Here is a 23,559-nt window from a genome sequence, read left to right as displayed (position 1 = left end):
TTCTGGTCACCTCACTATAAGAAGGATGTGGAGGCATTGGAGAGAGCGCAGGGGAGATTTACCAGGATGCTGCCTGGTTTAGAGGGTGGGCCTTTTGAGGAAAGGTTGAGGGAACTGGGGCTTTTCTCTTTAGAGCAGAGGAGGATGAGAGGCAACTTGATAGAGGTTTATAAGATGATGAGGGGGATAGATAGAGTGGACGTGCAGAGACTATTTCCTCGGGTGGATGTAGCTGTTACTAGGGGGCATAACTATAAGTTTAATGGTGAGAGATATAGGAGGGATGTCCGAGGTAGAATCTTCATTCAAAGAATGGTTGGGGTGTGGAATAGACTGCCTGCTGTGATAGTGGAGTCAGACACTTTAGGAACTTTCAAGTGGTTATTGGATGGGCACAGGGAGCACACCAGAATTATAGGGATTGGGATAGCTTGATCTTGGGTTTAGACATAGCTCGGCACAACATTGAGGGCCGAAGGGCCTGTACTGTGCTGTACTGTTCTATGTTCTGTATTCTTCTAAATTCCACACATTTACCACCCTCTGGGTGAAGAAATTTCTCCTTACTTCAATTCTAAAAGGTTTGCCCCTTATCCTCAAACTATAACCCCCAGTTCTGGACTCTCCTCACCATTGGGAACATTATTTCTGAATCTACTCTGTCTAACCCTGTTAGAAGTTTCTGTGAGATTTCCTCTCTTACCCTTCTGAACTCCAGCGAATATAATCCTAACCGACTTAGTCTCTCCTCACCTGACAGACCTGCCATCCCAGGAATATGCCTGGTAAACCTCCGCTTATATCCCCTCTATAGCAAGGCCATCAATCCTCAGATAAGGACACCAATACTCCAGTGCCCTATACAATTGCAGCAAAACATCCCAATTCCAATACTCAAATTCTCTTGCTATGAAGGCCAACATACCATTTGCCTTCTTTACTGTTTGCAGTTGGTAGTACTGAGTGGATGTCCTCAGTATTAATGGCTCTATCTCACCTCTGTCGCTTTCCTTGGTCAGTCTGCCCATGTAGACTCACCTTCAGGCACTTCCTCACTGCTTACTGTGAGAAGCACCAACACTCACCTCCATCTCAGCATTTGCTGATGGTCCTTCACCAGATTGGACATTGCAAGTGAACCGTCTCTCACTCTGCCCCAATGTCTAACTCGCTTCACCCAAAATCCATCTCTTACTGTACCCAGCGTCCAGCTCACTCTATCCATTGACTCCCTCACTCAACTTAATGTTCATCTTATTTCACCAGTTTCCAACATTTTGGCCGCGATTCTCCCAAAAAAATGTTAGGTGTCCAACGGGCAGGAGTAATTCCCGCCCGTTTTTTGGGCATACTTATCAGAACAAATCTCTGACACTCTGAGCATTGCAGAGTGCCTCAGCGGGATTCACTCTGGTAAGTGGAGGTTGGCAGCATAGCGCTGAGTGGGCCACTGCGCGTGTGCTGATCTGTCAGTGGAGATCAGTGCATGCGCATTGGTTCCACACTGCCTGCCTTCCGATCGCTGGCCTCACGGCTGCCCCCCCCACCTCCGTAGGCTAGCCCCTACCCTCCCACCACCATGATAACCAGGCCCGAACCTTCCACCCCCATGGCCAGCCTTAATAGCCCTCACTTCCCCTTTCCCACCGATCCCTGTGCAGAGTGGCAGTGGGGCCCTGAGAGCGAGCGTGTGTGTGTGTGTTTGCACTTCACCTAACCCGAGCACCCAGAGGAAAACCACACAGACACTGGGAAAACATTCAACCTCCATGCAGACAGTCACCCAAGGTCGGAATTGAACCCGGGTCCCTTGTGCAGTGAGGCAGCGGTGCTAACCATCGTGCCACTTTGTTGATGGGGAGTTTTCAGTTCTGATAAAAGTCTGGCTTTCGATGCCCCATTGCAGCGCTGGGGCTGTGCCACTCTGCCAGGGGGTGCCCTATTTCAGACAGATGTGAAAGTCAGGCTCAGCCTGCTCTCTCTCAGTTGGAGGTCAAAGGTCCCATGGCACTATTTGAAAGAGGGATGGGGGAGTTTTGGGACTCAGTTGATGGGAAGGCTGGTGTGTAGGTCAGATTAACACCAGCAAAGTGGGTCCTCATCCCCAGCCAGCTCAGGTAGACTTGTTGTCTGTCTCCTCCCTCTACCTCTGGAGAAAATAGATCATAATCACCAAGGATCTGCCTTCAGATTCAGTAGATTGGAGCTATACTCATTGGAATTCAGATGAATGAGGGAAGATCTTATAGAAACATATAAGATTATGAAGGGAATGGATAAGATAGAAGCAGGGAAGTTGTTTCCACTGGGGGGGTGAAACTAGAACTAGGGGACATGGCCTCAAAATAAAGGGGGAGCAGATTTAGGACTGAGTTGAGGAGGAACTTCTTCACCCAAAGGGTTGTGAATCTGTGGAATTCCCTGCCCAGTGAAGCAATTGAGGCTACCTCATTGAATGTTTTTAAGGCAAGGATAGATAAATGTTTGAACAGTAAAGGAATTAAGGGTTATGGTGAGTGGGCTGGTAAGCGGAGCTGTGTCCATTAAAAGATCAGCCATGATCTTATTGAATGACGGAGCAGGCTCGAGGGGGCAGATGGCCGACTCCTGCTCCGAGTTCTTATGTTCAGGCAGAAAACTCCGAAAGGAGGGGAAGTGTCAGCTAATGTTTCTCCTTGATCCAACATCAGAAAAAAAATTGAAGTAGAGGTTTACAGCACAAAAAGAGGCCCATCATTTGCATTGGCTGTCAAGTACCAGTCTATTCTAATCCCAGTTTCCAGCACCTAATCCGTAGCTCTGTAATCTCAAGGTGTTTCAATTGCTCAACTGTGTGTGTGTGCGCGCAGGTGGGATCCTGAGTTGATGTATTTATGTGTGTGTGGCTGTATATGGAGGGAAGGGGGTCTCCGTGTGGATGCGTCTTCTTGTGTTTGTGTCTCTGTGTGAGATTTACAAGTGTGCTGATGGAAGTCGGTGAAAGAAGGGACCTGGATTCCATCGCATGGTTAAACACCATCTCGAATCTCACACACAGACTGGACAGTATTTCACCGCGTGAAGGGATTGTAGGATTATGAGCACAAGTGTGACTCAACCAACACAGTGCTTTCAGACAGGGGCAAAGAAGATCGTGAGGAACCAAATCCACGAAGAGATGCTGGCCACAAATTCATTGTAACAACAGTACAATCCGACATGGCACGATAAAGTTCCTCCTTAATTAAAAACCAGGCTTGCTTTTTCCTGCATTTAATGCTTTGTTCTGTGTTTTCAACAATAGTGCTAATTGCAGAGAAAGATATCGTTCTCACACTGCTAAAATGGGGATTTCAATATCACAAAAAGTCTGTTTGTAAAGTCCCTTGGTTTTGGCAAGTTCAACAGGCGGACTGTGAGATTGGAAAGAGTTAATCCCCTGGAGATTAGACTCTTCCTCATTGCAGCAAAGAAATGCTTCACCAATTTAAATCAGTCACATTTTGATACAAGTGCCTCTTACATAATGGTGCCCGCTCTTGCACTCAGATTCTCAATCCAGTCTAATTAATTCAGCGCTGGGCCCCTGACACAGGCTGTCGCTGGCCCCCCATCCAAAACACCTTCAGCTCCCGCAACACTCTGGGGAGAAAACAATAATTCCTGTAAGATTGTAATTGATGGATGTTATTTTGTGGTTGGGTCAAAATCCCTCGCTAACAGCAGTGCCCAGGCAGCTTCACCACACAACTGCTGCAGGTCAACAGAGAGGCATCTCGCCTTCATCTTCTCAAGAGTAACTTAGGAAAAGGCAATGATTGGCAGCCTTACCCATGACCCTGTGTACTGAGAATACATTTCTAGAAATTAGGCAGTCGAGTTAGGGAAATCAGAGCTGCAAAAATACTACTTAAATTCAGTTATATTCATTGAAGGGCTATTAATGATCAGAAAGGGGTGATTAGCATTGTCCCCTCATAGTGCCAGGCATCCGGGTTCAATTCTGGCCTTGAGTAACTGCAGTAAAAAGTCTGACAACACCAGGTTTAAGTCCAACCCATTTAAGTCCAACAACGGCATATCCACATCTTGAGTAACTGTACAGAGTTTACACATTCTCCCCATGTCTGCGTGGGTTTCCTCCAGGTGCTCCAGTTTCCTTTCACGCTCGAAAGATGTGCAGGTTAGGTTGATTGGTCAGGATAAATTGCACCTCAGTGTCACGGGGAATTATCAGGGTAAATGCATGGGGTTATGGGTATAGAACCTGGGTGGTATTGTTGTCGGTGTCGACTCGATGGGCCAAATGGCCTCCTTCCGTACTATAGAGTCTATGATTCTCTCATGTGTAAAGTAACACGTTGAAACAAGGTAAAGGTTTATGCAAAATATTTTCCGCAGCTGTTGTTTTGAATCGGCTGCAGGTTTCCGGAGTAAAAGTGAGTGAGCGACAGTGCCTATTGTCACGTGAACCTTTCAATATTGTCCTATTCTGGTACTCTCTGTGACCTGCTCTCATCTCTCCTTCCTTACTGTACTGAGAGAGAGCTCACATTTTCAAAGTCAATGCTGTTTTGGGGAAAATAAAGGATTTTCTTTTATTAAAAAAAGAAACATGAATCACTGGTTAAGATATTGAGGGCAGACAATTTTCATCGAATCCCTGCAGTGCAGAGAGAGGCCATTCAGCCCATCCAGCCTGCACCGACGACAATCCCACCCAGACCCTATCCCAGTAGCCCCATGTATTTATCCTGCTAATCCCTCTGACACTAAAGGGCAATTGAACATGGCTAATCCACCTAACCCGCACATCTTTGGACTGTTGGTGGAAACCAGAGCACCCGGAGGAAACCCGTGCAGACACGGGGAGAACGTGCAAAACTCCACACAAGCGGTGACCCAAGACCAGAAATGAACCCGGATCCCTGGGGCTGTGAGACAGCAGTGCTAACCACTGTGTCACCGTGCCTCCCCAATTCTGAAAGTAGCACAGGCGATTTTAAAAAGCACCCATTAAGTACTGCATTATGTTCCTTTTCAAATAATTACTGTCATTGTCAGGATTACCTTTAACACAACTTTGGATAGCTCTGTGAAACTTCCTGTTTAAATTGTGTAGAATGTAGTATTATCAGCCTTTTATTGCAACAATGCAATGGTTATCGCTTCCAATACATTGACATTACACAAAAGTGAATTCAGAAAGATGTATAATAAGAACCTAAGAAACACAAGTAGATGAGTGCTATTTGTGTTTAAGATCAATTAATACTACATGGTGCAGGAACAATACAACAGCTTGTCTTTTACCTTCAACAAGTTTATTCTTCAAGCAACTTAATAGAGTTACAAACTCCTTGTAGTTCCCCAAACCCCACCTGTCCCATCGTATCCACTTACGGGGTGGGCCTTACCAGCCGCCATGTATTGGAAGCAAGGATCAGGAAGAGCTTTCCAACTATCTCCTGCCATTCAATCATTTCAATTGTGACTGATCTGCAGCTCAACTGTCTTTGGGTCACTGTCTGTGCAGAGTTTGCACATTGTCCCCGTGTCTGCGTGAGTTTCCCCCGGTGCACCGATTTGCTCCCACAATCCAAAGGTGTGCAATTTAGATGGATTGGCCATGCTGAGTTGCCCCTCAGTGTCCAAAGATGTGTAGGTTATGTGGATTAGCTATGGTAAATGCGGGGTGTTATAGGGATAGGGCAGAGGGGTAGTAGACCTGTTTCTCTGTCGCTGTAGACCCACAGTGGGCTACACTGCCTCCTTCTGCACTGTCGGGGTTTTAAGCTTCACTCATCGACCCAGGCTCAGTGGGAAGCAGTCCTGTCTCTGGATCGGAAAGTTGTGGATTCATAGGCCAAACAAAGAGCTTGAGTAGATATTCCAGGCTGATGTTCCGGTGCTGTGCTGCACTGTCAGAGATGCCAACTTATTCCCCTCAAACTCCCTTTTACTCTCCTCTAGTGGCATTTCTGAATCAGTTAAGTTTGCGACAGACAGTAGGGGAATCATTGGGAAATATCCCCCCCTCTCCCCCCAGGATGATGAAATTCCTGACAGTTTCACGGTAAACCACGCAGGGTTCAGTAACTGGCAGGAGTATGCCCAGGAAAGGCATGGCACTTTGAGGAAAAGTAAACTCCATTTGGAATTGAACAGAATATTAAGCTGTCACAGCGCTGGATACAGCCTTAGTGGAACCGATCGCTGCTGAATTTCCCCCAATGTGATCACCCTTGTCCGTGGTAACTTTACCATTTATTTATAGTGGTTTACATTAACACTGCAACAAAGTTATTATGAAAATCTCCTAGTCGCCACACTCTGGTGCCTATTCAGCTGCATTGAGGGAGAATTTAGTATGGCCAATGAAAGGGCCTTGAGAGAAATCTTTGCATCCTTGCTGGCTACAGGGGAGGTCCCAAAGGATTGGAGAAAAGCCAATGTTGTTTAAGAACGGTAGCAAGAATAATCCAGGTAATTACAGGCAGAGAGCCTTACATCAGTAGTAGGGAAATTATTAGAGAGGATTCTTCAAGACAGGATTTATTCCCACTTGGAAATAAATGGACGTATTAGTGAGAGGCAACATGGTTTTGTGAAGGGGAAGTCGTGTCTCATGAACTTGATCGAGTTTTTCGAGGAAGTGACAAAGATGATTGAGGGTAGGGCAGTGGATGTTGTTTACATGGACTTCAGTTAGCCTTTGACAAGGTCCCTCATGGCAGACTGGTGCAGAAGGTGAAGTTGCACAGGATCAGAGGTGAGCTGAAGAGGCTCGGTCAAAGAAGAGGGTAGTAGCGGAAGGCTGTTTCTGAATGGAGGGCTGTGACAAGTGGTGTTCCTCAGGGATCAGTGCTGGGACCTTTACTGTTTGTAAAATATATAAATGATTTGGAGGAAAATATAACTGGTTTGATTAGTAAGTTTGCAGATGACACAAAGGTTGATGGATTTGCGGATAGCGATGAGGACCATCAGAGGATACAGCAGGATATAGATTATTGGAGACTTGTGCGGAGAAATGGCAGATGGAGTTTACTCCAGACAAATGTGAGGTAATGCATTTTGGAAGGTCTAATACGGATAGGAAATATACAGTAAATGGCAGAATACTTAAGAGTATTGATAGACAGAGGGATCTGGGTGTACAGGTACACAGGTCATTGAAAGTGGCAATGCAGGTGGAGAAGGTAGTCAAGAAGGCATACGGCATGCTTACCTTCATTGGCTGGGGCATTGAGTTTAAAAATTGGCAAGTCATGTTGCAGCTTTATAGAAGCTTAGTTAGGCTGCACTTGGAATATAGTGTCCAATTCTGGTCGGCACACTACCAGAGGGATGTGGTGGTTTTGGAGAGGGTACAGAAAAGATTTACCAGGACGTTGCCTGGTATAGAGGGCATTAGCTATGAGGAGAGGTTGGAGAAACTTGGTTTGTTCTCACTGGAAAGACGAAGGTTGAGTGACAACCTGGTGGAAGTCTATAAGATTTATGAGAGGCATGGACAGAGTGGATAGTCAGAAGCTTTTTCCCAGGGTGGAAGACTCAATTACTAGAGAGCACAGGTTTAAGGTGCGAGGGGTAAGGTTTAAAGGAGATGTACGGGGCAGATTTTTTACACTGTGGGTGGTGGGTGCCTGGAACTCATTGCTGGGGGAGGTAGTGGAAGTGGATACGGTAGTGACTTTTAAGGGGCGTCTTGACAAGTGCATGAATAGGATGGGAATGGAAGGATATTGTCCCCGGAAGGGTAGGGGGTTTTAGTTAAGTCGGGCAGCATTGTCAGTGCAGGCGTGGAGGACCAGAGAGTCTGTTTCTGTGCTGTAAATTTCTTTGTTCTTTGTTCAATGCATCTAACCTGCACATCTTTTGGACTGTGGGATGAAATTGGAACACTCGGAGGAAATCCACGCAGACATGGGGAGAACGTGCAGACTCCACACAGACACTGATCCAGGAAGTCGAGCAGATTATCTGGTCGCAATTAAATAGCTATCTGTGGGATCTTACTGTGCACAAATTGCCTGTCATCTTTCTATACGAGCACAAAATGCCACAGGGGTTCTGGGTGCTGTACAAATGTTTATTTTAATCAACATTTCATCCAACTCAATTACTTGAGTCTTTGAGTTGAAGGAACATTTTGTGATTTCCAACTTTAATTGGACTGTATTCTGGCCATTGAATCTAGGTCTTCGGAACTATGAGGCAGCAGCGCTAGCCACTGTGCTGCCTTATGCAGTGTGTGGAACTCCTCTGTGGCTCAATCAATGCAAGCTAACTGAATTGAGACCCATTGCCCATCTGTGTTCAGGGGTTGGAAGGGGGGATTGGTGCACTGCCATTGCCTGAGTATCTCATATGCTCGGAACAAGTGGATCAGCTGTAGGATTCCTGCTCCCATCACAGTGGCTCGCACTGGGAAATACCTTGATATGACAGGTCATATCAAAGGCAGGCCCAGAACAAGCAAATCCGGGACAAGTAAGGAATTGGCTGAAGGAGAAAGGAGAACTTGAGAATCAAACTGAATAATTGTGATAAAATTACCTTGCAGCCTTTAGCTCAATTCTAATTATGAATACAGTAATTTGTCCTTCCCTCTGTTACGCTTTGGAAACCAGGATAAACATCTTTAATTACAGTTTGATTTGATGCAAGGAGATTTTCGATCAATGTCTTTTGTTGAAAGAATTAACATTACACTGATAGAACAATAGAGAGGAATATTACAATGTTGGTGTGGGGAGGTGGGGAGGGAGTAACATGCAGCTTCAAGTAAAGCAGAGAACATTGTGGGGCAATAGTTTGCAAACCTCAGCTTGTCAGAGATATTCAGTCTGATGGCATTACTCCTAAAGAGTCCATGTGAGAGATGGCATGCGCACACGCATGTTCAAAGACATGTACACATGCACACACACACACACACACTTACACGCATAACATTTTAAACACACAGGCAACACAATCACATACACACACACATTCTCACACACACACATTCTCTCTCACACACACGCGCGCGCACATGCACACACCAGTCATTGAGGTAATGTTGGAGGACACACTACACAAGTAACCTGGGTACAAAGTGGGCTGATGCCAGCTGCACCAGCTACGACTCTCATCCAGCCAAACTCAGAGCCAAAGTCAAGGATGGGTTAGTGGCACTGTGCTTAGCACCTCTGCCTCACTGCACCATAAGAACATAAGAAATAAGAGCAGGAGTAGGCCATCTAGCTCTTCGAGCCTGCCCCTCAATTCAATAAGATCATGGCTGATCTGAAGTGGATCAGTTCCACTTTCCTGCTTTCTCCCCAGAACCCTTAATTCCCTTGTCTATCAGAAATCTATCTACCCGTGACTTAAATATATTCAACAAGGTAGCCTCCACCACTTCAACGGGCAGAGAATTCCAGAGATTCGCCACCTTTTGAGTGAAGGAGTTCCTCCTTGACTCCGTTCTAAACTGCACCCCCCTCCACTCCTTATTTTGAGGCTGTGCCCTCTAGTTCTGCTATCCTTTCTAAGCGGGAAGAATCTCTCTACCTTTACCCTATCCATCCCCTTCATTATCTTGTAAGTCTCTATAAGAACCCCCCCCTGCCCCCTCAGCCTTCTAAACTCTAATGAGTACAGACCCAGGGACTGGGTTCAATTCCAATCACGGGTCACTGTCTGTGTGGAGTCTGCACTTTCTCCCCGTGTCAGCGTGGGTTTCCTCCGGCTGCTCCCGTTCCCTCCCACAGTCCAAAGATGCGCAGGTTAGGCGGATGGGGAACGTGTGGGGTTATGCAGATCGGGTGGAGGGAAGGGCCTGTGTAAGACACTCGGTCAGAGAGATGATGCAGACGCTTCTGCACTGTAGGGATTTTAGGATTTTATGAAGCGCGGGTGCTGCTGAGCGGAACTCCAGTTTGCTGGGTCTCACACACTGACTGTAAAATAGACAGAGCTTTGCTCTGTCGCTGTGTACCTCTGAAGCATTGTCGATTCCAGCTGCAGTGTGTGACAGCAGAACTACAGGTGACAAGTGAAGAATGAGGGCAATAAAAATGGAAATAAAATAAGTAATTGATTATCTTGACTTCATGGTTTGGGGAAACCAAATGTATTTTTCTCTCTGATTCTCTTTGCCCTGCTCTCTTGAGTGCTACTCCATGCTGGGAACCTGTCCCTCGGCCATTTCCCTCAGGCTGCTGTGGATAGTGGGTGTCAACAGGTTATTCAATCATGTGCAGCATCACAAATTTGTCCTTAGCCGATGTTTTTTTTTGCCGCAGGGTTTATGGGGCAATGAAGTAGAACGGGAAACCCCTCACCGTCCTGGGAACTGTTCAATCCGTTCTGTTGCCGTAGTAATTGGGATCACCAAACCAATGGCTAGGGGAGTTGAACCTGGGAGACCCCTGTCTGGTTGGTTGTGAGCCTTGGCTGAGTGTATAGCTCTCTGTGACTTCTGAATCAGTAGATTGCGAGTTTAATTCTCAGTCCTGGGGCGGGGGGGGGGGTTCAGCAGTAGCCACAAGATGTAGCCATTCAGATGCAACATTCAACTGCCTTCTCGGCTGGAGATCCTGTATGACAGTTCGAAGAAGAATGGGATGGGGTGTTTTACTACCAGTGTTCAGAATTCACTACGCCAAAGTGCGATGAGAGTTTGGGGTGAGATTTTCCAGCCACGCTCGCTCCTAGACTGGAAAATTCCACCCTAGGTCGATGGACCTTTGCATGACCCATACCCCGTCCCTTACAATTCCCGTGGCAAGCGGGACAGGAAAATTCGGGCATTTGAGTAAATTTCAGGAGAAGATAAATTTTTATCTAGCAATGGGTTGAAGGACTAGGGGGAATGGGCAGGAAAGTGGGGATGAGGCCTAGATGAGATCAGCCACAGTCGTATACAATGGCAGAGCAGGCTCGAGGGGCTGAATTATCCACTCCTGCTCCCAGTTCTACTCTTCTTACATATTTATCTCTCAACAAGTCTCATTATTGATCATTATCACAAGCTGTTTATGGGAGATTATTGTGTGCAAAATGGCTGCAGTGTTTCTCTCAACGATAACTACACTTCAAAGAGTACTTTATTGCCTATAAGGCAGTACTGGATGTCCTAAAGTTGTGAAAGGTGCAACATAAGACAAGCCTCTCTTCCAGGATCATTCTGGGTCATTTTAATTGGACGCTGTGTTAATGGAGTGAAACCTATAACTTTCCCACCTCCACTTACATAAAGTGCTGGTAATGGATTTACATCACAAGCCAATCAAAAGATGGTTATGGTCCTTTGCACCCCATTGTTAATCACCACCATTGCATCTTTCAATTATTTCTTCAATAATTCCACAGTGTTCCCTCCCACCTCTCTATCTGGGAGCCTATTCCTTTCCTTAGTCACTCTTTATAAGAAGGAAAAATCTTTGAGATTTCCTTTAACGAGAATGAACTTGTGACCCTAGTGCATTCTTGCATTTGCCTTAAGAGAGTCTTCTGGATTTACCTATTCCACTTTTGCATCCCACCCCTGCCCAGGGTTGGTCTCAGGATCACTGTTCCCCACCCCCCGGCCCAACCCGCCCCAGGGGCTGGACTCAGGACCACTGCTCCCACCCCCCACTCTGCCCCAGGGGCTGGTCTCAGGATCACTGCTCCCCACCCTCACCTCCATCCCACCCCAGGGGCTGGTCTCAGGATCACTGCTTTCCCCCCCCAATCCCACCCCAGGGGCTGGTCTCAGGATCACTGCTCCCCCTCCCCATCCCACCCCAAGGGCTGGTCTAAGGACCACTGCTCTTTCTCATAAACACTCGAGACCTGGGCCTGGGTACGACAATTCAACTGTGCAGATGGGACGGTGCTTGAAGACATGGTGAACATTAACAGAAGGCGAGACAGACAGAAGGGGCAGACCCATGGTTAACACAGTTTAGTACAGAGAAGTATTTTTTGGTGCATTTTGGAAATAACAGCTTGAGAATTTTGAAGGTGATGCAAAAACAGAGAGACTGGGAGATATGTATGCAAAAACCCTTGACAGTGGCAGTGCAAGCTGACAAGATTGTTAAGAAAGCTTCCAGAAGATGGTGGTGTCATGTTAATATGACTGGACTAGTAATCCAGAGGCCCAGACTGATGCTTTGGGAACATGGGTTCAAATCCCAATATGGCAGCTGGTGGAATTTAAATTAAATTAATAAAATCTTCAATTGAAAGCTTGTCCCTGTAACAGTAACTTGGACAGCTATTATTGGCTGTTGTTAAAAACCCACCTGGTTTACCAGTGTCGTTTAGGGAAAGAAATCGGCTGCCCTTACCCAGTCTGGCCTACGCATGACTACGGATCCACGTTGTCTGAAATGGCCTAGTAAGCCACTCGGTTCAAGGGCAATTAGGGATGGGCAACAAAGTTTAGCTTTGCCTGTGACAGCTATATCCCATTAGAAAAAAACAGAGGGAGAGACAAGGAGGTTATGTTAAATGGTTATAAAAAGGTGGTTACCACTCAAATGGAATATTGGCACATATTGTAATGAGGATGTTCAAAACTATGAAGTGAAATGACAGACTGGATAGGGGAGCCAGTTAACCTGAGGACACAGGTTTAAGATAACTGGCTAAAATGCCAGGCGTGGAATGAGAAGAGATTTGTTTTACATACTGAGTTGTTAGAGTTTGGAACAGACATCCTGAAATGATTGTGGACACAGATTCAATCTCAGTTTTCAGAAGTGAATTGAATTCCTGTCTGAAAAAAAAACTGGAGAAGAAGATGAAAAGAGAAAGCATTTGAATAGTTCTTTCAAAGAGGCAGAAAAGCTACAATGGATTGAATAACTCCCTTCTGTGCGATATGGTTCCATGGTCGCAACATCCTCAAAGATTTCATTTCTATGAATATGGTACATAAACTATTCATGTAGAGCTGATAGCAGGGCACAATAATGGTTCCACTAACTTAAAGTTTATGTGTTAGTCACAAGTGGACTTACATTAACACTGCAATGAGGTTTCTGTGAAAGTCCCCTAGTTGCCACATTCTGGTGCCTGTTTGGGTACACTGAGGGAGAATTTAGCACGGTCAATGCACCTAACCTGCACATCTTTGGAATGTGGGAGGAAACCAGAGCACCCGAAGGAAACCCACACAGACACAGAGAGAACATGCAAACTCCACAAGCTGGGTCCCTGGTGTTGTGAGGCAGCAGCGCTAACACTGTGCCACCATCAATTTGTGGAAGACTGTATGTGGTCATTGTGTCTACACCTTACTCTTGTGATGGTAGTGTGCTATTGCTATTGTTTAAGGTGACTGTTTAGAGATTCAGCTCTATTCTGCAGGCAGTTGGTGTGTTTGGAGAACATATAGTTCAGATGCTCCAAGAGCAGAATTATTGCTTCTTTTAGCCATGTAGAGTTTACTAAGAAAGAGCTAATGGACTTTTGTTTACAAAAAGAAAAGGTCCCCTGGAGTTTGAATAAAGAAATGGATTGTTAGTTTAGGTAGGCAGGTTCATGTGATGATGTGGTTAATGGGAGGAGCTAGGTACGTGAGAGAGAAAACAGCTTTTGATTTCTGGATGGGCCTTTTTAAAAGAAAGAGCAAGTTGCTTTGAAAATAAAGGCCTCCCTGAAAGCTTCTAGACTGTGCACAACATTTATAACAAGTATATTTATTGTTGCTAATTGAATTTAAAATGATTTTTAAGTCTGTAAGAAGAATATTGCTTGTTTGGAACTGAAACAGTGATAAGTTAGAACTTAAAGTTGCTTCCTTTCATTTTTAAAATATTGTTCAACTGTTAATGGTTAAACTGTTTCCTTTGTTAGCATTATACCAAAACTCTATTATTAAATAGTAGTATGGTTTATGATAAACAATGACTAATTTGCCAGTGGACTGACTCCTGGAGTGAAGCATCCTATCCTTACATTTTATTGCAAAATAGAAAACTTGTTGGGGTCTAGTCTAGCTTCCTAATGTAATTTGAGATTCTGGTCCAGGACCCTAAAACTCTGCATCCTCACTCTGACAAGCTCAGGATCATCATAAGAGGGCAAAGGTTAACTGGATCCCATCTCTAGCTCGAGATTGACGAGCTCCAATTTCAATTTTAATTTATAACTAAATTGTAGGGTGGGTAGGAGAGTGGTGGAGCTTTGTTTCAAGAGAATGGATCAAAGTCCAGCTTTCCCAGAATGTGACCTACAGAAGCTAAAGTTTAGATGAGAGCTCTGGGAGTCAGACAGCTAATGCTTAATGGCAGTACACACATGTCAACCTCGCTGATACACACCAACAATGTATTAGCATTTGTATCAAAATCAAAGTCAGCATCAGGAGTTAGAAGGCAAATTACTCATTTGCGGTCTGTTTTGACCAAGTCATAAAATCAGCCAAGCTCAGACTGACTGTGGGATGGGGTGTAAGGACAGTGGTAATCTGGAACTCTGTTCCAAATAAAGCTGTTAAGGCTTCTGGTCACCAAATGTTCCATGGTATTCAATGTATATGGGCGGCATGGTAGCACAGTGGTTAGCACTGCTGCTTCATAGCTCCAGGGTCCTGGGTTCGATTCCCGGCTCGGGTCACTGTCTGTGTGGAGTTTGCACATTCTCCTCGTGTCTGTGTGGGTTTCCTCCGGGTACTCCTGTTGCCTCCCACATTCCAAAGATGTGCGGGTTAGGTTGATTGGCCATGCTAAGAAATTGCCCCTTAGTGTCCAGGGATGCGTAGGTTAGAGGGGATTAGTGGGTATAATATGTAGGGATATGGGGGTAGGGCCTGGGTGGGATTGTGTTCGGTGCAGACTCGATGGGCCGAAGGGCCTCTTTCTATGGTATCCGAGATTATGGAGCTGAGGGGTACCTTTTGCAGGCATTGTCGCAAGTGCGATGAAAAGTTTGGTGGTCCATCGACCTCGAGCAGGAATTTCCAGTCTTGGGAAAATGAGGATAAGATACAAATCTGTCATGAATATCACGGGCCTGATTGGCAAGGTCACAATAACATTGCCAGAATTTTCTAGCCCATCATTCCAGCAGGATTTTCTGTCCCACCGATGTGAACGGAGTTTTCAATGCCAAATTAGGAATAACTTTCTACTTTGCTTTATATCTCACTAGCACAGAGCATAACTGCACAGACCCCATTCATAAAGAATACTCAGAAATAAAGAAAGAGAAATATTAATTGAGATAACTGTTAATAACTTCACCAAGAGATTCAGGAGAAACCTCTTCACTCTGCGAGCATTTAGAATGTTGAATTGTTGATCAGATGGAATAGTTCTGGAATAAAAAGATATGATAATATGAAGGAGAGGAGGAGGAGGTTTTGATAGAGCGTTGATCCATTGGGATTATTATCCTGGTCCTGTGCTGTACATCCTGTTCAATGTCAAGTATGTGTGTTGCTGCCTAAATAGGTTTGGTAAAACTACAACAGCTGCTCATGTATCTGCGCAAAGAACCTTTGCCATCAACAGGCAAGAGGCAGGTTTCCATTAATCTGGGTCTGGATTTGGAATGGGATCCAGAATTGAAATCAGAGCCTTCCTAATCATGGAGAGGCACAGTTAGTGACTGCCCTCCTCATCCATATTCCTGTGAGGGCACTGACTACAACCTGTGCTGACAATGAGGAGGAGGTAGGTTTGAAGATTCTGCTTGGATGTATTCCTGGAGGTTTTGCCGCCTTCAGCAGTCCCTGTACGTAATATTGCAGTGAACAATTCCAGATTTAGATGGTGAGAGAAGTTTTTGAATCCTCATTGGTTCCACTCTACTAAGACAGGCAATAGTCCATCTGAAGCAAAACTCATGCAAGTTGATTGTTGGTTGTCTAATGAGACTGTTAACACTCAAGGCCAGACATATTTACAGCCGAGGATTGGAACCCTCCAAGATTATCCAGGGCCCTCCAGGAATTGAAGATTATTTGCCAGAGTACGACTGAGAACGACCCACGGGAAGTTAGAGTGGTATTGTTTCCTTTGCATTGAAAACCTTTGTTAATTGCTCATAAAGTCATGTGAACATGGGTATCTCATAAGGAGGAGTATAATGTAGAGATGTTGGCGTTAGACTGGGGTAAACACAGTAAGAAGTCTCACAACACCAGGTTAAAGTCCAACAGGTTTATTTGGTAGCAAAGGACTTTGCTACCAAATAAACCTGTTGGACTTTAACCTGGTGTTGTGAGACTTATTACTAAGGAAGACTATGCCAACCTTCAAATTAAACTAGGAGGGTGGCGCAGCACTTAGACTGACATGTGGGACAACCAATGCGATGGGTGTGGAGGTGTGGAGGTTTGAGGTGAGAGGCCATGTGGCAAAATTTCCCAGGATATGTCTGAGCAGGAGCCAATGCTAATGCTCTGGCCAGGATTTCCCCTGTCACCCTGGGATTCCCGGCTTGTGATAAATTCAAGGATTCAGGCAAGAGATGCGGGGGGGGGGGGCGATGAGGAAATACTTTTCTTATGCAGCGAGTGGTAATGGCCTGGATCTCACTGCCCACGAGGTTCAGGTTCAGGAGACGTGCAATGATTTCAAAAGGAAATTGGATGAGCACTTGAAGGAAATAAACTTGGACAGCAACAGGGATAAAGCAGGTGAATTTAAACTGACTGCTTGGCTCTGTGGAGAGCTCTGGGCTCGATGGTCTGAATGGCCTCTTTGTTTGCCAGACTGGCTCCATAACTCTGTGTTTGTAGGGGGGTGTAAGCTTATGTGGGTTTGTATTATGTAAGAGTGCAAGGAAAGGGATTGACTTAAGTTCTGAAACACAGAGAGAATTTGTCACAATTTTTAGTTTTGAACCATCTTTTAATCTGTTTTTTCCATCAGGCTATGCCTCCTCCTTCACCCTCCAGCCTGAGGACAGAGTGGTGGTAGCAGGTCACCCGGTCACACTGTCATGTGCTGTCGCAGGCTATCATGGAATTGTTCTGTGGACAAAGGACGGCCTGGGACTGGGGGTCGAGAAGCAGCTGCCAGGTAAGAGGCTGACATGGTGGAGTGGCATCAGGCAGTGCACCTCCAGTTTACAGTGATGTGTTAACCATAGAACATTACAGCACAGAAACAGGCCTTTTGACCCTTCTTGGCTGTGCCGAACCATTTTTCTGCCTAGTCCCACTGACCTACTACTGGACCATATCCCTCCACACCCCTCTCTTCCATGATACAATCCAACTTCAACTGGTTAATCACATCCGGGAATTGGCAGTTCAGCTGAGTGGATGAGTGTTGTGGGCTGTTAGCAAGCGCTGAATGCTAAACAGATGTGTAGTCTGTTTGGGATCTCCATGAGGCTACAAGCTAAAACCAGGAGGGATGGGGAGATAAGGCTGACAGTGATGTTTGTTTGTATTCCTGAAGATTTCAATACTTCCTCTTGTCATGCCCATCCTGACAGGAGGGTTGGTTAGCTCAGTTGGCTGGATAGCTGGTCAGTGATGCGGAGCGATGCCCACAACATGAGTACAATTCCCGTGCCAGCGGAGGTTATTCATTATAGTCAGCTATAACTAAAGGGCAAAAAGCTGCAGCATGCTACAGTGCAGAGGGACCTGGGGGTCCTTGTGCACGAATCGCAAAAACCCAGTCTACAGGTGCAGCAGGTGATCAGAAGGCGAATGGAATGTTTGCCTTTATAGCGAAGGGGATAGAATATAAAAGCAGGGAGGTCTTGCTGCAACTGTACAGGGTACTGGTGAGGCCGCAGCTGGAGTACTGTGTGCAGTTTTGGTCCCCTGTATTTACTAAAGGATATATTAGCCTTGGAGGGAGTACAGAGAAGGTTCACCAGGCTGATACCGGAGATGAGGGGGTTAGTCTATGAAGAGAGATTAAGTAGACTGGGTCTATACTCGTTAGAGTTTAGAAGGCTGGGGGGGGATCTTATAGAGACTTACAAGATAACGAAGGGGATGGATAGGGTAGTGGTAGAGAGATTCTTCCTGCTTAGAAAGGATAGCAGAACTAGAGGGCACAGTCTCAAAATAAAGGGGTGGGGGGGGGATGCAGTTTAGAACGGAGTTGAGGAGGAACTTGTTCACTCAAAGGATGGTGAATCTCTGGAATTCTCTGCCCATTGACGTGGTGGAGGCTACCTCGCTGAATATATTTAAGTCATGGGTAGACAGATTTCTGATAGACGGGGGAATTAAGGGTTATGGGGAGAAAGCGGGAAAGTGGAACTGATCCACTTCAGATCAGCCATGATCTTATTGAATGGCGGGGCAGGCTCGAAGGGCTAGATGGCCTACTCCTGCTCCTATTTCTTATGTTCTTATATTCTTAACTGAGTTGGTTGCATCTCTGAATCAAGTCCATCTTCTCAACCTTGCCCCTCACCTGAGGTTTGGTGATTTTCAGGCTAAATCCCCCTCAAAGGGCAAAGTAGCCAATGGTCATCTGGGACTATGGTGACTTTACCTTTACACCTGACAGGACACCACCTGCACACACCATTTGGTATTATTGCTAAACTATTCATCCAAAAACTCAGCTAGTGTTCTGGATTCGAATCCCGCCACAGCAGCTGGTAGAGTTTGAATTCAATAAAAGATATCTGGAACTAAGAATCTACTGATGACCATGAAACCATCGTTGATTGTTGGAAAACCTATCTGGTTCACTAATGTCCTTTAGGGAAGGAAATCTGCCATCTGCCAGGGTAGTAAGGGCGTGGAATGCCCTGCCTGCAGCAGTTGTGGACTCGCCAACTTTAAGGGTGTTCAAATGGTCAGTGGATAGGCATACGGATAACATTGGAATAGTTTAGGTTAGAGGGTCATTAGATTGGTTCCACTGGTCGGCGCAACATCGAGGGCCGAAGGGCCTGTACTGCGCTGGAATGTTCTATGTTCTATCTTTACTCGGTCTGGCCTATAGGAGACTCCAGAGCCACAGTAATGTGGCTGGCTCTCAACTGCCCTCCAAGGGCAACTAGGGATGGGCAATAAATGCTGGCCCAGTCAACGACTCCCATGTCCCAGGAATGAATGAAAACATTGAAGGAGATTTGCCATTATCTAATTGGGTAATTTTTCATTCTCAATCAAACAACGTTCACACCACCTCCAAAGTGTCATAATTAATAAATAAACATTGAAGGAAATTGGGGAAAATGTCATGTTTTAATTCCCTATGACTTTTCTCTCCGTGTTTGCTTACAACAGTGTTCGGGAGATTAATCTCAATTCTAGAGACTTCAGGAAAATACCAGAGGGTTTGGTTGGGGGTCGGAGGTTCTTGTTGGGTTGACGGTGGGGGGGGTGTCCCCTTAATGAACCCATGGAGAAGGGTCATTGTACGTGGTGCTGAGGGAGGGTCTGCAATTCCTCCAGCCAATAAGGTTAGTGTTTACAAATCAAACTAGAACGACTCCACGATAGGCTAACTCATCAGTACGGGCCTTGGCTTAGGGGACTTGGCAGTCGCACAGCAATATAATTCTAAACAAATCCTCCAGCTATGTGAACCTGTCTAATAAGCAAACACTGTCTGATGTGCACAATAATCGATGACTTAGTAACTGTTCCTATTAAAACAACACATTAATTAGTGTTTCGAGCACTTTGCAGGTTCTACCTGCTATTATAAGCCTGCAGGACTGAATGCTGTCACTAAGAATTCTTCAATGATGAGCTGAAACAATACGAGTGGTACCAAGAGGTGGGGTGGCACAGTGGCACTGCTGCTTTACAGTGCCAGGGACCCGGGTTCAATTCCCAGCTTGGGTCACTGTTTGTGTGGAGTTTACACATTCTCCCCGTGTCTGCGTGGGTTTCCTCTGGGTGCTCTGGTTTCCTCCCACCTTCTGAAAGACGTGCTAGTTAGGTGTGTTGACCTGGACAGGTGCCGGTCTATGGCAACTAGGGGGATTTCAAAATAAAACTTCATTGCAGTGTTAATGTAAGCCTTACTTGTAACTAATAAATCAACTTTTTTTGAAAGCAGGGATTGCTGCCTTTAGTGTCAGCTTTCACTCAGTTGGTTGCATCTCTGAGTCAAGAGTTCTGGGGTCAACTTCCACCCCACATTTTGAACACTAAAATCATCGCTAACACTCCAGTGCAGTACTGAGCGAGTGCCACACTGCCAGAGGTGTTCTCCTTTGATTGAGACATCTAACTGAGGCTCTATCTGATGCTCCACCCACTCAAGTGGATGCGAGAGACCCCACACATTACCTCAAATAAAAGGAGGGAGTTGTTATTAGCATCATGGCCAATATTTGGATAGCACAGTGGTTAGTATCCTGCTTCACAGCTCCAGGGTCCTGGATTCGATTCTGGTCTTGGGTGACTGTGTGGCATTTGCATGTTCTCCCCACGTCTGCGTGGGTTTCCTCCAGGAGCTCCAGTTTCCTCCCACACTCTAAAGATTTGATTTATTATTGTTACATGTATTAGTACAGAGTGAAAAATATTGTTTCTTGCACGCTATGTCAAGCATACTGTTCATAAATGAGGAAAGGAGAGAGTGCAGAATGTAGCTAGGGTGTAGAGAAAGATCAACTGAGTGGGAAGTGCGAGTTAGGTGGATTGGCCATTGGTAAATTGCCCCTTACTGTCCAAAGACGTGTCCGTTAGGGCCTGGGTGGGGTGCTCTGTTGGAGAGTTGGTACCGACTCAACGGTCTCTTTCTGCACTGCAGACATTCTGTTCTACGATTAGCCCCTCAGTCGGCGCTGCAGAAAGGGCGGATGATCTGATCGGTTTGTGGGATCTTGCTGTGTACACAGCGGCTGCTGCAATTCCCCACTGTGCTTGCCGTTTCTCCTCCTGCAGGCTTTCCGCGTTACTCCATCGTGGGGGACCACGCGGCCGGTGAATACAGCCTCCGCATCGAGAAGGCAGAGCTCATAGACGACGCGGTGTACGAGTGTCAGGCGACGCACGCGGCCCTCCGATCGCAGCCAGCCCGGCTGACAGTGCTGAGTAAGTGGGGCGCTCCGTGCCTGTGCGCGACCTGTGGATTTAATGTGTGCTGTTTCCGTGTGTGTGTGTGTGTGTGTGTGTGTGTGTGTGTGAGAAGCCTGTCGAGTTCAAAGGCAGCACTGAGAATCCAAATTGGAGCGCAGGATCTGAGTCCCCGACTGTTACCAACTTCAAAGTAATTTATTGCTTAGTTGCTTTGAGACCTGTCTGAAAAACCTGATAAGGCACTTTATAAACATAAGTCTTCTCTTTTATTATCCACTTGCTCGAGCCAAATTTAAAGTTGACACACACACGCACGCACACTTACATACTCACGCACTTACACGGAGCTGTTACTGATTTTACTAAGCCTTTCCTCAATTATATTCTGTGATTTCTGACTGAAATTGAGCGCTCGACAAAATGAAGCAGAGGCCGGCTTAAATTGTGAAAGAACTTGAACACTTTCTGCAGTCTGCCACAGCAGAAATTCACTTACATTTCACGGCTGCCTTCAGACAATATAGACAACAGGGTAGATTAATATTTCACCTCCACTGTCTAGAAATACATATTTGTGCTTACTTCCATACATTGCTGCCTCGTTTGTGGATTGTTGGCATCCAAGCAGCAGTTTGCAGCCTGACGCAGTTTTATTCCTGTGGTGCCAAGTACTTGACCCCCCCCCCATTCAACTTGCACGTTCTACACCCACGGAACTGATTGGAATTGCACAGCTGTGCTTTGCAAAGCCGGGGGCCGGATTTGATAAACCGGTTGTTTAAAAAAAGAAAGGGCCTACCCAAGCCCGGTCACCCTCAATGACCATCCGGTTCTCTGGCCAACGCCAAGTCACCAACACGATCGTTGCCATCCTGTTTTGGTCGTCCAGCTTTTGCTTTCAGGGGTGTTGGGGGGTGGGTTCAAGAGTTGTACGCGTTTGTTTTCAGTCTAACTGATTTGTGCTGCGTGCCGCAAATATTGCCGCAATAAAAATGTCAACAGTTGTCACACGTTCACATAAAAGCAGAGACAGAGCTACGGGCCGTGTGCAGGAAAGGTGGGATTCGAAAGGGCATGTCTTTGGGACAGCATGGACAAGATGGGCTGAATGGCCCTCTCCTGTGCTATGGTTCTAAAGTGCTTTAAACATCACAGTGAGCAAAGAAAGGTTTTGTGATTTCATTGACACTTAACTTGGAAAGCATCACTCCAAATAATTTTTGCAAACAATCCTGTATTTCCATAAAACCTACAGAATGGTAAATTGCTTTGACCCCCTCGACGTAAACACCTAAACTCAGGACAAGCTTAGTCTATTTTGAGTTTTTCCTGCAGGGAACAGCAATTTGAGCACCGGTTAGTTAAGGGAACATTGTGGTGAGTGGCACTAACAATGTTCAGTCGAGGATTTTCACTGTAACTCCATTGCAGTGTTAATGTAAGCCTACTTGTGGCCGATAGTAAATGAACTTTAAAATAAATTTTATTTTGTGTCATGGAAAATGGGAAAAAAAGACTCAAGAGGCACGATCTTACCGGCCATTCACGCCATGCTCACGCTGCAGTTAGGATTTGGCCGAGTGTCCGTTCACTGCAGGGGGATGGGAAAGCCCCCGCCTGTGTGAACAGTCCAGCCAAGGAGTGAGGCACTGATACTGTCTGCACTATTTGGTGCCAGTGAAGCCAGGTAAAGAATTGAAATTCTGCTGAAGGACATCTTGACCTAGTGTCACCTCTGAGCTAGAAGGTCAGAGTTCAAGTCCCTGTTAGAGCAACTTGATGGTCATGGAAAGTATACCCGTAATGTGGTTCCCAACCTGGAAATCCTTCCAATAGTGGCTACAAGACTGGGAGAGTTTCCTGGCAATGGCAAATTCCTGCAGCGCCTTGCCAAGCATAACCATAGACCAATCTTGGTGTAGGTATGGTGCTTGATTGGTACCACACCTATAAACATCCATTCCCTCCACCACCAATGCTCAGTAGCAGCAGTCTGTACTATCTACAAGATGCACTGCAACAAAAGATCCTTAGACAGCACCTTCCAAACCCACAACCATTTCCATCTAGAAGGACAAGGGCAGCAGATACATGGAAACATCACTACCTGCATGTTCCCCTCCAAGCCGCTCATCATCCTGGAAATATAAAGTAAGAAGTCTGACAACACCAGGTTAAAGTCCAACAGGTTTATTTGATAGCAAACGCCATTAGCTTTCGGGGTTTTGCCCCTTCGTCAGGTGAACTCCCCACTCACCTGACAAAGGGGCAGGACCCTGAAAGCTAATGGCGTTTGCTCCCACATAAACCTGTTGGACTTTAACCTGGTGTTGTCAGACTTCTTACTGTGTTTACCCCAGTCCAATGCCGGCATCTCCACATCATGGGAAATATATCACCGTTCCTTCGCAGTCGCTGGTCAAACTCCTGGAATTCTCTCCCTAACTGCATTCTGGGACAATCCACAGCACACGGACTGCAGCGATTCGAGAAGGCAGCTCACCACCACCTTCTCAAGGGCAACTAGGGATGGGCAATAAATGTTGGCCAGCCAGCGACACCCATGTCCCATGAATGAATGAATTTAACAAAATCTCACAAGTCAACGGTTGCAAACGCATTTC

General features: G+C 45.9%; 1 protein-coding gene across 3 annotated transcripts in view; it reads left to right on the top strand.

Annotated features, from left to right (window-relative positions):
* The window catches only part of kirrel3b (kirre like nephrin family adhesion molecule 3b), a 583,172-nt gene that overhangs the window by 342,128 nt on the left and 217,485 nt on the right, over window positions 1-23,559 (top strand). For 2 of the 3 annotated variants that reach the window (XM_080214872.1, XM_080214870.1), the window contains exons 2-3: window positions 16,848-16,997; window positions 20,801-20,950. In XM_080214872.1, the coding sequence (XP_080070998.1) occupies window positions 16,848-16,997; window positions 20,801-20,950 (300 nt within the window). The remainder of the gene's footprint in view (window positions 1-16,847; window positions 16,998-20,800; window positions 20,951-23,559) is intronic. The other variant, XM_080214871.1, reaches the window with a different exon arrangement.

The sequence above is a fragment of the Carcharhinus amblyrhynchos genome, chromosome 29, assembly GCF_965287045.1.
Source record: "Carcharhinus amblyrhynchos chromosome 29, sCarAmb.v2.hapA, whole genome shotgun sequence".
Taxonomy (NCBI): domain Eukaryota; kingdom Metazoa; phylum Chordata; class Chondrichthyes; order Carcharhiniformes; family Carcharhinidae; genus Carcharhinus; species Carcharhinus amblyrhynchos.
This window is presented reverse-complemented; position numbering and strand designations above follow the sequence as displayed.